Source organism: Thermobia domestica, chromosome 7 (genome assembly GCF_964235325.1).
Source record: "Thermobia domestica chromosome 7, izTheDome1.hap1.1, whole genome shotgun sequence".
Classification (NCBI taxonomy): Eukaryota; Metazoa; Arthropoda; class Insecta; order Zygentoma; family Lepismatidae; genus Thermobia; species Thermobia domestica.
The window spans coordinates 15,150,300-15,166,455 of NC_137460.1; the positions used below are offsets into that span (position 1 = coordinate 15,150,300).

At 37.1% G+C, this 16,156-nt stretch overlaps 1 protein-coding gene across 1 annotated transcript in view; it reads right to left on the reverse strand.

Annotated features, from left to right (window-relative positions):
* The window catches only part of LOC145689862 (discoidin domain-containing receptor 2-like), a 581,986-nt gene that overhangs the window by 315,046 nt on the left and 250,784 nt on the right, over window positions 1-16,156 (reverse strand). The window contains exon 3 of the mRNA XM_081764130.1: window positions 9,717-9,819. Within this exon, the coding sequence (XP_081620256.1) occupies window positions 9,717-9,819 (103 nt within the window). The remainder of the gene's footprint in view (window positions 1-9,716; window positions 9,820-16,156) is intronic.

Sequence of the window (16,156 nt, forward strand, 5' to 3'; positions counted from 1 at the left end):
ATGTTTAGATTTCTGCATGTTTTTCTGGATTGAACTTCTGTTTTTTTAGTATTTGCACTTGAGAACTAGAGCGCCTAGGTTATTTTACTTTTTTCTGTAGTTTAGAACTTGTACATATTTTCAAAACTCGGCATCTCGTCTTTTATTACTTGAGCAGTAATATGAATTTAATATTGCAGACTAGAGCTTCTGTGTGTTTTTTTCTTTCTTTCTTGATTATTTAAAGGTGTGCAGATAGGCCAGTTTCGTACTCATGCAATTTAGGGCCACTGCGTATTTTAAAGAACTTTTATGTTTTGTCTTTTACCACTGGAGTCTTTTAACTAGCATCTTTTAACGACTAGGATACTTTTTTTTTTTTTTTTTTTTTTTTTTAGAATTTTACGATTTAGGAAATCACTATGTTCTTGGCAGTTCGATTGCAATACGGCCTCTAAATATTAAAGTTTCTTCTATTATTGAGCTGAGCGAAGCGAAGCTCTTATACTCGGGTTAGCCGTTTGGTTGTCCGCGAACTTCTCCTAGACCGTTTGGGCGATCTCAACCAAACTTAGCACGCTGATAGAGTATGTCGTGCTGAGTGACAACATAGGTCGAAATCAAAAATCCGATGTACCATGGAGGAATAATCACCGAAAAACGCTTCCTCCTAGACCGTTTGGCCGATCTCAACCAAACTTAGCACGCTGATAGAGTATGTCGTGCTGAGTGACAACATAGGTCGAAATCAAAAATCCGATGTACCATCGAGGAATAATCACCGAAAAACGCTTCCTCCTAGACCGTTTGGCCGATCTGAACCAAACTTAGCACGCTGATAGAGTATGTCGTGCTGAGTGAGAACATAGGTCGAAATCAAAAATCCGATGTACCATCGAGGAATAATCACCGAAAAACGCTTCCTGATTACTTAGTTTAAGCTCGCTCAGCTCATTTCATTGCAATCGGGTATATACATTGCATTCCTAGTTTTAGAACTTATACTAATGATATTATTAGCCAAATTCTCACTATACTGAAAAGGCATTTTAACTGAAACCAGCTTGATATCAATGAAAGTGCAAAGATATATTATATCATCAGAAACCCCGTACGAAAAGAGTAGGTCCTGGTGATCCAGACTTCCCACCACAATATCCTGACTTTTTTATAAATTTACAACGATATTGTATATCTATGCGATAAATTACTTCCATTTTCGTATCTTGATTTTGGGCAACGGTGCGTAAAAGTTCACAATCTATTGAGTAGAAGAAGAAGAAGAAAAGAGATAATATGTTGTGGATTCTAAATATAAAGAAATAAGAGTTAATCGTAGTAGCTAAAGATCTATGTTGATTTTATGTATATAATCGTTACTCTTAGTTACTATAACAGCACATAGTTGTTTATCTAAAGGTTGCTATGACAATCGAAAAAGAAAAGTATAATTAATAAAGTTAAATGAAAAGGAATAAAAAGGCAATATTCACACAAGGTGACGTGTCTTATTTTTTGTATTTTGACCGTGTTGACGTATCTAAAAATTATACGAATTGTGGGCTCGAATGTAACGTGAAAAATAATAGGTTATAATTGCTTCATTTTAAACGGTGGTTCCTATATACGTTACAAATTTAGTATAATTTTAGGAGTTATATAAAAAATGCTTTTAGAGGTGGAGAACTTTATGTTGAAATAAAATATAAAAAATGTTTTTAATATATATGATATTGGCTTTATTTGCCAAATCACTTTATCGCATTGGTGTTTGAATATGATTTGATTACGGGCATGTGAACCGTGCGGGCATGTTGCTGGCGCGTACATGGCGTAATCTGGTGGTCCAATTTTCACATACTTTTCGTAGGAAATCAGGTTATATTTCGGCATAACGCGTCAAATGTTGACTTCAAAGTGTTCAATTGTTTCTGGATTCTCGGCGTAGATATGCGACTTTACATATTCCCAGAGAAAATAATCTGATGGCGCTGAATTGAACAAACGAAATGGCCAGTTTGATGCGTTTGAGTAATGCCAGATGAGTTTGACGAATTGAACCATGATTTTCAAAATAAATTTTCAGAATTTCCGAACTTTGCTCCGGCTTGAGTGGCCAAACAAACCTAATCTCTAAACAATCGAGAGCTGTAATATCAGCTGTCATAGAAAACAGCGTTGCCAGTTAAAAGTTCTCCGCCTCTGAAAGAAACACCCTTATGTATGTTATTCTATTAAATTTACAACCAACGAAAGCTTAGAACCCCTTTCGAAATAAATGTATACGTTTGTGTCTGCATACCGTTCCATGCATATGTTAACCGAGATTAGTGGGCTATAAAGAGGCTTATAAGAGCTTTATTCTTCAGGAAAACATGTATATTACAAAAACTGCAATGTTTAAACGTATATAATGTTCCACTCCCAAGTAACTCAAGATACCATATTACTTCGCATATATTGACAGCAAATCGTACGTAAAGTTTCTTACTACACAACCTAAATTTATAAATGATTAAACTAGAGCTGCAGTTAGTACGTAGAGCTATTATGTCAACTATCACAATCTAAAACACAAAATTTGCGTTTCGTAGACGCCAGCACCTACGGAATGAGGCCCTTGGTCAACACAGTCTCCTCTAGAGGACTATAGTATTCGCGGCGAGTCGTGATGCTTGACCTAGATCTACCGATTTCACCACCCAATAGAACGCGAGGGGTGTTCGGGTCGTCAACCCCCACCCATCACATTTTGTCAGTGGCGTCTCTCGCGCTACACGAAAAACCTCTCCCGAGAGTGCAGTGTTGTCGATTTGGCGTCAAGTCCCGTTTTGTTAATTGTTTTTTGTTGCATTATATTCTCATTGTTACTATTCGTGTTTTTGTTACCGTTTTAGAATAATTGTCACTGTGGTTATTGATGTGCAGCGTTATTATTGGTAATCTTTATTTTTTTTAAAATACTCTTTTATACTGTCTTCAAAATTTGGCAACATTGTTGGCGAATTTCAGCTGTTTGACGTTTCCCGAAGTGTGCGCTCGGAAAGCGGCTCCACGAATTGTACCGAAGTTTTCCGATGTATCAGAGCTAAAGTAATGATTGGTTTAGAGCCCAAGCTTTACGACTCGGCGCGAGTACTATAGCTCGGGAGAGTAATACTCCCTGTGGTAGGAACTAAGTACACGGCTCTGATTTCTTGGCGTTATCCCTGTCTTGCCACTTAGCATGCGTAAAGCAGAAAATAAACAGGGCAGGGTGGCGGCCCTCGTGGCAGTGCATGCTAGCGCTACGTGGTAATAAGAGAACTCGCTTTCGGTGTGGGTTCAAACCCAGCCCAAATATATTTTTTTTTAATTTTCATAACACTTTTTCATTAAATAGGATGAAAATAATACTCAAAAATGTAATTTACTTACTTTTGTGCAGATAAGCAGTAGTAGTAGAAGCCCCACATGGCTTGTTTTGTTGCACCTTGACCCCCATGATATAAATTTTGTGAGCAACTTAAAACAGCTGGTTAGCGTAGCGCTTAAAAAAAAACATACTTCCGGGAGTATTACTCTCCCGAGCGGGTCGTTCCTCTAGCAGAAATAGAGATGTAGGGCAGTTTCTAATAGTCAGAATTTGCACATAGAGCACAGCAGCTAGTGGCGTTTCTTTTAATGGTATGCATACCAAATTGGGTACCATAAACTAAATGCGATCTTTTGGATTTGCTAACCACAGATGTAGGAATATTGAAAATACACAAAAAACGTTACATAATCTTCATTTATGATGTATATATGGAACTGAAAATCGCACACATAACTTGTACACATAAAAGTAATAAATATTATCCCGCCGGATCCGGACTCCCTCCCCCCCCCCCCCCGGGAAACTTCGTAACGCAACATCCATTTGTACACTTCTTCAATAAAACTATACTAGTTTGACAGGAAAATGTTTGATGCAGCATGAACATTTGATCTTACATTTCATCTGTACTCTTTCTCTTGTAAAAGCAATCTAGTTCTATCGCTTTTTTTTCTGAAAATATAGATGGAAGCATTTTACAATAAGCATCGTCCTTTCCGGTTAAAAATTATGCTCGTTCAATACTACATATACCAAGTGGCTGGTAGTATTAGACTTCTTCCAACAAACATTGCTGGTGTACTGAATACACATGAAAAAACATTATCCTCTCTATATAATTTATTTAGAAATAAAGGGATCTTTCAAGACTTCATCTACCATCTATGTATCTAGATAGATAGATAGATGTATTCTTGCATGATAACTTTATATCTATCTATCTATCTATCTCTCTCTCTCTCTCTCTCTCTCTCTCTCTCTCTCTCTCTCTATATATATATATATATATATATATATATATATATATATATATATATATATATATATATATATATATATATATAATCATCATCATCATCATAAGTATTCTGCCTTTATTGGCAGGTCACTTGCCGCAGCTGAGAAGCTTCCATGCTCCACGGTCCCCCGCTAACCTCTTCGTCTTCACGTATAATCTTTCTGTTTTAATATCATCCATTAATTGTAGTCTTCTTCGCCCCCTCCCTCTCTTTCTCGCCGCCATACCCTCTAGAACGTCCCTCATGATACAATCTTTTCTTAGGCAATGTCCCAACCAGTTTCTTTTCCTCTTCCTAATACTATGTAAAAGTGTTCTTTTCTCACCCACCATTTCTAACACTCTCTCATTCGTTTTCCGCTCGACCCAACTAATTCTTTCCATTATTCTCCACACCCACATTTCGAAGGCTTCCAGTCGATATATAAAGGTGTTAGTGAACTATACCCACAAACTCTAAGAGATGACTCCTTACATCAAAATAAGAGAAAAAGTTCATATGGACCTGTGGGAAAAAGTGCATAGTTTCAGAGCTAGGGCTGTCCAAAATAGAGAAAAAAGCCACATTTCGAGAGGTCCTATTTCGAATTTGAGAGACTGTGGGTGGTGGTTCTTATCAGCGTAGAGGAAGTCACGCATACGCAATCCAAAATGCATATTTCATTAATGTTCAATTGGTATACAGAGTATTACCTGTAGGGTTCAAATTTCCAGAAATGCCATCAACAGAATTTTGAGATATGCTCTGATTTTATGATTGGCTCAAAGTAGGCAAACGATAAGCCTTGATAGCAGTGAACATGGAATCATTTGGCGCAATGTCGGAAGTGTTTAGGATCGTCAGCAGTGCGGTCTCTTGTACTCAGGAAATCGCATGCTGCGATGCTTTCTTTCACGCTTATAAGTGAAGAAAACGTGAAATATACCATGACGAAATACATCGCATCACACGTTATTCCGAACACAAAAAACATCGAGCTGCCTGTTCCTAACACTTCCGACTTCCTTCTGAAGCATTAGATGTCCATAGTTGTGACTGCTTACCTCCTGCCTACTTTGGACTCTCCATGAAATCAGGGTATATCTGAAAATTCTATAGAGAGCATATCTGAGAATTACATTGTGTAGGGAATACCCTGCACACCTATTTAAAATTAATGAAATATGCACTTTTGGATTGTCTATGCCTGGCTTCCTTTATGATAAGGACCAGCTTCCACAGTTTCTGGAATTCGAAATTTAGCCTGTTGAAATTTAGCTTTAACGCGATTTTGGACTGCCCAAGCTCTGAAACTGTGCACTTTTCGCCATAGGTCCATATGAACTTTTTCTTTTATTTTCATGTGAGGAATCACCTCTTACACTTTGTTGGTATCGTTCATTAACACCATACACACACACACGCACGCATACACACACACACACACACACACATACTCATCAGTTTTGATTTTGCAAAATACATTGTAAAAACGAAATTAAATTTCAGGATTCGAATTAATTGTTACGTTCTCTGAAAACAAAGAAATGAAAATAAAACCTTAAATAAAGGTAAACGTTCGTGTGATTTTCTTTTTTCAATGATTTTTTCTTCTCAAGTGACAGTCAGTTGAAAAAGTGAACAGTGACGTGAAAACGGTATCTAGTTTGCGAAATGATGGAAAATAACAATATCTCATTTCTGAAATGTTCATTTAACTCTGCCTCTGTTGGATGACACAATTCCTATTTCTGTCAATCATTTGCCAGTCATCTCTCGAGCCGTTGACAGACAACACTATTACATTTCACAAGCTACAAATTTTCCTATGAACAATATACAGTGTGCTTTCGCTATAACTCGTGACGTAACTGAAAATTCTCCAATAACATGGAAGAATTAGATATATGTCTAAACTTATGTTTCTCTTGTCTAGAGTTACAACTCCTCTATTATTTTTAAATTTTCATTTTAACGAATCTGCTCTTTAACCCTTGCTGATTTTTCTCTATACCAATTTTACGTGGAGATCTGTATAGTTTTTACTTCATGAATTTGTGTTAAAATGACATAAATTAAAAAAAAAACACTTTTGTTACTCACCTAAACTCTTTTTAATAGTTATTATTATTATCAGGGTATATTGGTGGTGTGACATTAACCATCATAAGTAAAGGGTCCAAATGGATGAATCGAGTTGCGGAACGAGACTTAGTGCACCTGATAGAGGATGTGAAAATATGTATATGTGCAAGGTTATAGCGGCTGAGCACTATAAGAAACGGAGGGAGAGAATGTCAAAGTTGGTGGAAGAAGGGCTATACTGTTATAGAAATACATCAAATAAACTGTTAAATCGTAAAAATAGTGAAAGTTAGATAATGCGGTTGTAGTTTCATATATTGGCAAAAGGAGAATGGGCAGAGTAGACCACGAACATCCGCCGCCATCTTGAAATCCGCCATTTTTACATTTGTGATATATATATATATATATTTTTTTTTGAAATAGAAAGGTAGTCATGTGATATATCAATTAGGGACAAAATGTTCTCAAAAAGTCAATTATGTACTTTAGTAATCGTTATCTGTACTTATTTTGAAGATGTATGATCATCTTTAAAGTTATTTACGAAACGTGTTCTCGTATGTTGAAAGTTTGGATTATTACGGGAACGCATGTAGACCTAAGTTAAATATAACTACAGGCCAACAAAATTAAGAGTAAAATTTGATATCTAATTTGTATATTATTATATTATTATTGATGACATTACTTCCAATTTACTTCATATACTGTGGAAGAAAGCTATTCCGATCTGGAAGAATAGTTAGCTTTTTTTGTGCGCAGGGTGGTCATTTTGTGCATGTGTTGCTTGTTAAAGTAATTGTTGTGTGAAATACCGCCCTAACGCAATGTTCACGCGTGCAGAACAGCCTATGTTTATAAAATTCCAGGTGACACAAGAGCGAAATGCTAGGACGATTCACTGAGGATTAGTAGAGGTCTGTGGTGAAGCTGTGCCACCGTATCGGACAATGACAAGATGGGTTGCAGGATTTCAGGCGAGACGACAGTCAACAGACAAAATGCACGATGGAGAGCATAACGGTTACGGACGAAATTCATCTTGCAAGACTACGGACACTGCTTGACGGTGATCGGCACTAGATTTGTAGCGAATTGGAGCAGGAGCTGTAAATTTCTTCCGGATCAATATTCCGCATGCTAACACAAGATCTTGGCATAAGGAAAATTGCAGCCAGATGAGTACCCCATGCTTTGACCGAGGTTCAAAAGTGCATAGGTGTGAATGTGTGGGCCTATACTTTAAACGTTACAATGAAGAAGTTGATGACTTCTTGCACCGCACTATTGCAAGTGACGAAACGTGGGGAAAATCCTACGAGCCTGAATTGAAACGTCAGTCGAGTGAATCGTGCTACCCAGAATCTCCAGGATCGAAAAAGCTTAGGCAAGAGCCAGAAAACGTGAAGGTGATTATGATAATGTCATACAACCACGAAGGCATTATCCTGTCACATCAAATTCCACTGGGCGTTATCGTCAATGCTGCATACTATGTTTCATACCTCAATCACCATTTGTGACCAGCATTGCGGCGCAAACGTCCACACCTCCTGGAGTCTGGACCACTTCTCCTACACGACAATGCCAGATGCCATAGAGCCAATCCAGTACAGACTCTGTTACGTCGATGGGGTTGGGAGGTACTGGATCGCCCGCCATACTCCCCGAATATGAACCTCTGTTATCTTGAAATTTTTCCAAAAATGAAAGAACCTCCGAGGGAAAAACGTTTCAGAGACAGTTCCAGCATTGTTTGTGCCTAATGGCGCACTGTCAACACCCTCTACAAAGTGGGGCCTTGACAGGTATTCAAAGGTTACCAGACATCTGGCGAAGGGTTCAACAGGCTGGCGGAGACTACATCTAAGGACTGTAAGTTTCTTAAGGTGAGTGATTCACTACATTCCATTTCACTACTATGTTGCCACTTTGAGTTAAATGACCCTGTCCAATAATATTTCTGTAAATAGCATGAAGGTTTTTGTCCTTTGAGGTTAAGTAAAGGAGACGAGGAAAGATGATAACTATATCACCTCTATGAATGTCGAAGTTATGGCCTGATCCTGAATGGAGTGGTTGGTCAGAAAGGAGGGGCTTTCCTTCTTGACTTTCACTTATTGTTTAATGTTGTATCACGACCAACATTCAGATTTGAGATGCTCACAATGGGAGCGAATGCATCCTAAGTACCAAAGTTATGAAAAATAGAAATAAAATGAATTGAAATCTTTGAGTTTTATGTCCCACGGTTATATCGTGTGGGCTAAAGCAGTTGGTAATGGTGAAAAATGAATAAATTGGTCTAGTGAAGAAAGTGAGAGGAAAAGGGAGAACTCCGAGGAAATCCACGTACTTGGTGGTTGTCCACAACAAAAGTCCACATAGTGCAAGCTGGGATCGTACCAGGGACCCCACACGTAAGGTGTTAACGCTCTACCACTGATCCACCGTGGCCCAAATAGAGACAAATGTTTGTACAGTACGTTTATGAACATAAAAAACTTACCACTGATTCTTTTTCATTATAAGTAAATGCGTCATTTAAGATTTTCTCAGGATTTAAGATTTTCAAGTTGTTTTATTACTACATTAATACACAATATATTAAAATGTAAGGACTTCTTAAACTCAAGAGGAGAAATTTCATCTCGTGTCCCAAATGACGACATTAATTATACGTAAGAATTATTAACAATATCTGGAGATAACTATATTAAGCTCTGATAGGAGCTTCTGATAGAGTTCTTAAAGATGAAACTTGTCTAAATAACCAGAAGTAAACTTGGTTCCCTTGTGTTCTGAACATGTCATTTGTATCCTAAGTTAATACCGTTACTATGCACAAAGGAAGCACGCATATGCAATTTGGCTATGAACAGCCTGGTGGATAACACCATTTTCTATGTGTTTGTTCCAACGGGATTTTTCTACTCTATCCCACATTCTCATTCCACGAATAGGTTCATCATAATTGAAGACCACAGTAGAAAAAGGAGATAAGTTAATAAATGCTCGAAAATGAGTTAATAGCAGCATAAGGTAGCCTGAAAGGTGTAGTATGCAAGGACTAAATCCCACAGTAAGAAGAAAGTTGATCACTGAGAAATTTAATGCTAAAGAGTTTGAATACAGCAGAAGAAGTAAGTCTGTGGAAAACAAGCCAATTGTATAAAATTATAAAAACCTGACTTACCTCCTTTTCCCCCTATAGTCTTCAATTCACATTCACTAATCATACGTGTCCTGAAACTTACAAAAGCTAAATATTTTCAAACATTTTAATTCCTTACCTGCCATTTTGAGGTCCAACATTAGGAACATACGAAGAACTGGCTGTTATGGCAGAATCTGGTATCGCTCCAGACTGCATACCTAATGCAGCGTCACAGTAACCTAGGAAAAGAAGATAGAATTTGTTTAAATGAAATGAAGGAATGTAGTTTTAATAAATTAATCGGTAAACTAAAATTTTTTAATGAATATATTTCGTAAATACCTGTTTTGGATTATTTATTGTATACAATAAAGGGTGGTCCAATCAGATGCGCAACCAGCTTTAGTTTGGAGAGGTTCAATGTCCTTGGTATCCAATAGTATAATACACTACGTCAATACAGTATTGAACTGGTATTATTCTACAGCCTAAAAGACAATAAGTAATTGTAAAGTGCTGCCATCTGTATTCTCAGGAAAAGTAATAGAACCACATTGTTTTCACAAGAAAAGAAGCAGTTCAAATGAACTGCAAGATCAAAATTTTTAGTCCACCCCACATCAATCATATCTTTGATAACCAGGTATAGTTTTATTAAGAAATTGTACAAATGTATGTGGTGTTACAAAATTTTTTGGTTGGGTCCGAACTTGGTGGATTCCCCCGCGTGGGTGTGCCCCTGGGTCCAATTATGTGGAAACATCCAAATAAAATTCGTATTGTACTTGGGTATTGTAACAGGGTCTCTCGTAGGTACACACAGCACTAGAGAACTTGTGGTTAGATTAATCAGTTTCGGTAGTAAGGTATTGCTCGAACCAGGAAATTGATATAAAGTCTCCTTTCGAGCATGTATCGTTTTATTATAACAAATAACTATACATATACAAATATCCTAACAGAAGCATTTCGATCCCAGCCCTCGCCAAGTGAACTTTGTGGTGAACAAACACTGTGTGCGTGGGTTTTCTCTGGGTTCTCCCCTTTCCTCCCACTTTCTTCATTCCACCATTTCATTCATTACTCATCATCACCGTCTCCTTTAGCCTAACCGGCATAACCGTGGGACGTAAAACTCAAAGATTTCATTTCATTTTTTTCCTAACAGAAACATGAAAATCGAAACAGTATCAGCCGAAGACAGGAAATAAGATAAATATGAGTAGAACAAAATAAAATCTCGATGGCCATCTTGAAGGCTGGTAAGTTGGTTTTGGGTCAAGCTTTCTAAATGGAAATAATAAGATTTGAGGCTATTTTCTGGTAGCGCATGCTCTCAAAGAGACGTCACTCTACGTATTTATTAGGAGCATGCAAATAGAAGTTACTATATTCTAATTATAGTACCTCCGTTGCGCTTTCTTGCTTTTTTAATATATGGCTAGATCAATTATCTTGACTGACAAGTAAACGTCACGTTTGGGTGAATCGAGTAGCTGCCCGAGACATATGTGATAGATTAGTACTAATTGTGCTCAATATGTCAGGGAAGTTTCAGGTGCAAATCTCAAAGGGTTTAGGAGATACAGCCACTAGAAGGTCAAATGGAGGCAAGGGCGCCCATGTTGTGGTTTCCAAGGGGGGGGCAGATATAAGCGATATTTCAAGTATACTTTCAAATTTTGATGCGACTAATGTAAAAATTCTATTGGGTTTTCAATATTCCGAAGTACGAATTCCTCCTGGGGATGGGTCAAGCGCCCCAGCTTGCCCCCCTAATGGGCGCCCTTGCAGCGAGGTACACGTTATAGTTTATTTCAGTACGTGATCTTTTGATCACTGATGACATTCCAGTTGCCAGTGTCTTTAATTCGGATCAAAGTATCTCCGAGAAGAAATTGCATTTGTACCGGACGTTGAGGGAGAAAGGATCACTGAAGATCAGAACAACAGTGGGATATATAAGTTCAACATCTCATTCCTGTATGATAATGCCGGTTGTACCCATGGACGGAGAAATTGTGCGTCCCATGTATGTTCTGGTGGTGAACCAAACGGTAGGTTCCCTGCAGTAAAACCAGCCGATCCTGCAGTAAAACCAAATAATAATCTCAATTGCTGTTAAAACAACAAAATGAACAAGCAGGATCTTAAGACTTTCTATTCGGTGGTTATGTGGACAAGCATTCCAGGTAGGGACAATCGCATTGTGTCATTTGATTCATAGTCTGCAAACAAAGACGACAGTCTTTTGTCACAGTGTGTGCCAGAAGGCTTTGCATAAATCAAACGACTGATACTTGGTGGATCTAGTGGGGTAATTCAGCCTCTGGATGTTCACTTCTTCTGTCTATACAAAGCCTTTGTTCGTTCCATCACTGATGCAGCAATAACAGGAAGTGACGTAAATATTTAGCATCGTGACAGGTTCATACAACTCACAAGGGAAGAGAGGGAGATTATATATCGAAGTGGAAGATGGTTTATATACCAATCAAAAGCACTAATGACGCATATTACGAAACTGTAATAAAAATTTTCCGAATACATATACTGTGCGAGTTACATGAATATACAGGGTGTCAAGAAACCCCGTTCCCACCCCTAGAAATCACAAACAATGAGACAGATGCCAAAACAGGAAAATACGTGTTTGATCATTTTAAAAGTACAACGTATCAAAGCAAAAACATATTGTCCCAGGACCGCATCTGGAACCCTGTGGAGGACCTTGGGACAAATATGTTTGTTTTCTACTATTGTGCTTTTGAAATGATGACACACATGTTCTCTTGTTTTGACATTTATCTCAACGTTTCAGATTTTTTGTGGGTGGCCAAAGACTTTACAATGTTTTCGCCGACATTTTGAACGGAGGCCATTTTGCACAGGGTTATTTTAGTGAGTCGAGTCTTGTTCCGTCTTCTTTCATTTCCCAACAAGTTTCCAACGATATCCTACTTGACTTCCTTACATTTGGCAATTTTTGAGTTGGACCCCTCCTGGGACCCTGCGGGTGGCCCGGAGACAACTAATCTTGTGTGAAGATTGAAGAATATTATTATTATTATTATTATTATTATTATTATTATTATTATTATTATTATTATAGTGCAGACGAATTGTTCTTTTTAACGAAGCGAGAATATCACTCCTATCACTTATACTTTGGCTGTAAAGTGGGAGATATGGACAAGAGGTGGGCATCACATATTTCTTGTAATAGTTGTTCTACAAATCTGCGTGATTGGCTACATGGAAATAGGCCATGCATGCCATTTTCAGTTCCAATGATATGGATAGAAACAACAGATCATACTTCAAACTGCTATATTTGCATAGTTCCTCCTATTAAAGGTCTATCCAAAAAAAGAAAAAAGTGGACTGCTACTTATTCAAATATTCCTTGAAATGTTCGTCACTGTGCCACATTCTGAAGAACTAAAGGTTCCACATCCTCCCATACCTTACTCTAGTGTTTCACCCGATGAAGAGCAAAGGGCGGACAAAGTCGACCCAGGTTGCTAAATTCTGTTGCAGATTCATCATCTTCCACCGATCTTGACTTCACAAGATCAACATATCATTATCTATTCGCCACATGATACTCAACCTGAATTAAATTACCTGGGGTTATCAGAAAGTGGCGCAGTGGCATAAAGACTCAAGAAGTAGGGAGCTTATTCTAAAGATCCAAAAGTGTCCGTGTTTTGAACATGTCAAAATCCACTAGAACAGTAGTTTCAGTAGAAAGTGAAGTAGTATGTTGTTACAATGTAACTGGTCTTGCGAGTCAACGTAACAGAAGATAATCCTGATGAATGGCGGGTATTCATAGATGCATCAAAACTATTCTTCAAATATATTCTGGGTAAGCTTCCACAGATTTCTGAAACTAAAATCAGATAGGGAATCCTTATTGGCTCTCAAATTCGCTAATTTCTTAATGATCCTGAATTTGATGCAGTGTTAGAAAATAAGGAGACGATTGCATGAGATTCTTTCCGAAAAGTGGTAATGAATGTTTTGAGAAACGAGCAGTCTCAGAACTATAAGGAAGTAATGGAGCACCTAATATCTTTTACCAAACAATGGGGTGTAAAATGTCACTAAAATGCATATGTTGCACTCCCAAATAAATTTCTTTTCAGAAAATTGAGGAAGCAGTCATTGATAAGCATGGAAAGAGAAACGATAGCAGGACCACTGGAGCAAATCTGCGCTTGTCAATTGTTGCTGGACAATCGCTAGAGATGTTCCAGAACCACAATACAAGAGACAGGCAAAGAGGCGGCCATTTGTAACATCCATGTAAGTTATGTTTAATCACTTACATTTTATATAGTTTTAACTTCTTATTGACATTTTTATATTCTTTGAAACGAACGTTGTGCCAAGCACATACATAATTAATTATCATACCCTATAACCTATATGCCAAGTGATTTTTTGTCTCATGTGTAGAGGGTCTAACGTTATAACAAAACGCATTTTCCTCTCTTTACGTACAAGCATCACTTTATATATTTTTATATGGCATATCATTTTTCCCTTTATAAAATTTGGTATTGTCAAACATGATTCAGAAATACTTTTTCCCTCATAATTATTGTACCTAGGTAGATATTGCAATATAACTTGGCACATACATTGCTTATGAACCACAGCAGTTTCAAGGTGATTGTAATTTGGTACCTGTAGCTGGGGCCGCACCAGGGGGCACTAAATAAAAAAAAAAAAGATTTTTTGGAAGGAAAATTCCCAATTTTACCCAAACTTCTCCTTTTCTCGTATATCACACACACACATTCTCATGATACCATTTGAAAGCCTGTTTTACTCTGAAGAGAATTACGTATAAGTAGGCCCTAATGATACTCAAATAAATAGTACTGTTTGGATTCTTTTTATTTTATATCTTACTTTTCCCTATATGAAATTTGGTATTGTCGAGCAGAACTGAGAAATATTTTTCCCTCACAACTATTGTAGATATTACAATGAAACTTGGCACATGTATTATGTAAAAACTACATTAGTTTTAAAGGTATATTATATTCGGGTACCTTTAGGGGTATTATACCAGGGGTGCTATATTTTAAAAAAGGGGATTTTTGGACGGGAAATTTCCAATTTTATCTTGAAGCAATAGCTAGTTAAGTGAAGTTCCAAATAGAAAATGCATGAATCTAAGTGTCAACACTACATAACACATATTTCAATCGATTAAACTCGAACCATTTCAGCATTTTTATTTTCATTTTCGTATTCAGCATTCTTATTTGCATATGAAAATGTATTTTTCATTTCCGAAGCATGAAAAAGGTTAAAATTTTATCTAGTGTAATTGTTATATATCGCGCTGTGAGATGGCAGGAAGCAACTTCGAACGGTTGACACTAGTGAATGATATTGAAGCTTCCAAACGTGATACTCTATATCTCTGAGCTTCTAGACATAGGGTTAAGTTCCAAAGTTGGGCGTCCGTTTCCATGAAAATTTTAAAAATTTACAGGAAAGATATGGATAATTTGATCATTTGTGTGCTTGATAATATATAAGGGTCTCGAAAAATCTGTTTATTTGTTATATATAAGCGGTTATAAACATGGGACTATACGGCGAGCGGAGGTAACTACTTGGCGCAAGGTAACCAACAGTTGCATTGTGGGAAAGTAACGAGCATTATGTTATCAACATGGCGAATGTACAAGGGCAATGAAGTAAAAATTTTAACATTTGTGAAGCAATACGTTGATAACAAGAAAAATCTTTTAAAAAGTTTGTGAAGAGTACGGATTAATGAGCCTAATAACAAATTGCAGAAAATGTGGAAAGGAGATAACAGCGAAAAGACGTGGCGAAACCGGACGCCCAACTTCGGAATAAATGCCCTAGACATAAATTTGTTTACCTAAGCTTCCAAACGTTATACTCTTTATTGTCTAAGCTTTTAAATGTGATACGTTCTGTTACCTAAGCTCCTAAAGGTGATACTTTTTACTGTCTTATTTTTATTCAATGATTATTCATTACCAAATAATTATAATTGTTTCGTTTGTGGTTAGTGATTTTGTGAGGGACTGTGGTTAGTCAAGTTTTGTTAGTGTTTTTTTTTTAATAAAGCAATTTGAAGACAACGAAATGAAGTTGGAATGGTATGAAAAATATGGAATCAAAGCCTGTATGTCAGTCATGATACAACATATAAATTTGTCATCAGCCATTTGTAATATTCCATGATGCTTATGACAAAAATTGTAGCATATTGTGCCATTGTGACAAAGCAAAGGTTTATTATTGTCGCTGCATTGATACAAAATAGTATCATCATTCTATGGTTCTGAAAAAAAAAGCGAAATTCAACATGTCGACTTCTAATATGGTATTAAAGTTCCCACGTGCACTGTCAGGCGTGCTTCTTATATGATATAACTCCCACAGACTTTTATTTCATATACCGTTACAAATTTCGTTCGTTTATTTCCTCAATTTTCGACCATCTTATATATTTCCATACATATGCTATAAGTACTAGATAAGTAGGAAAGTATGACCTACACATTGAAATACTAA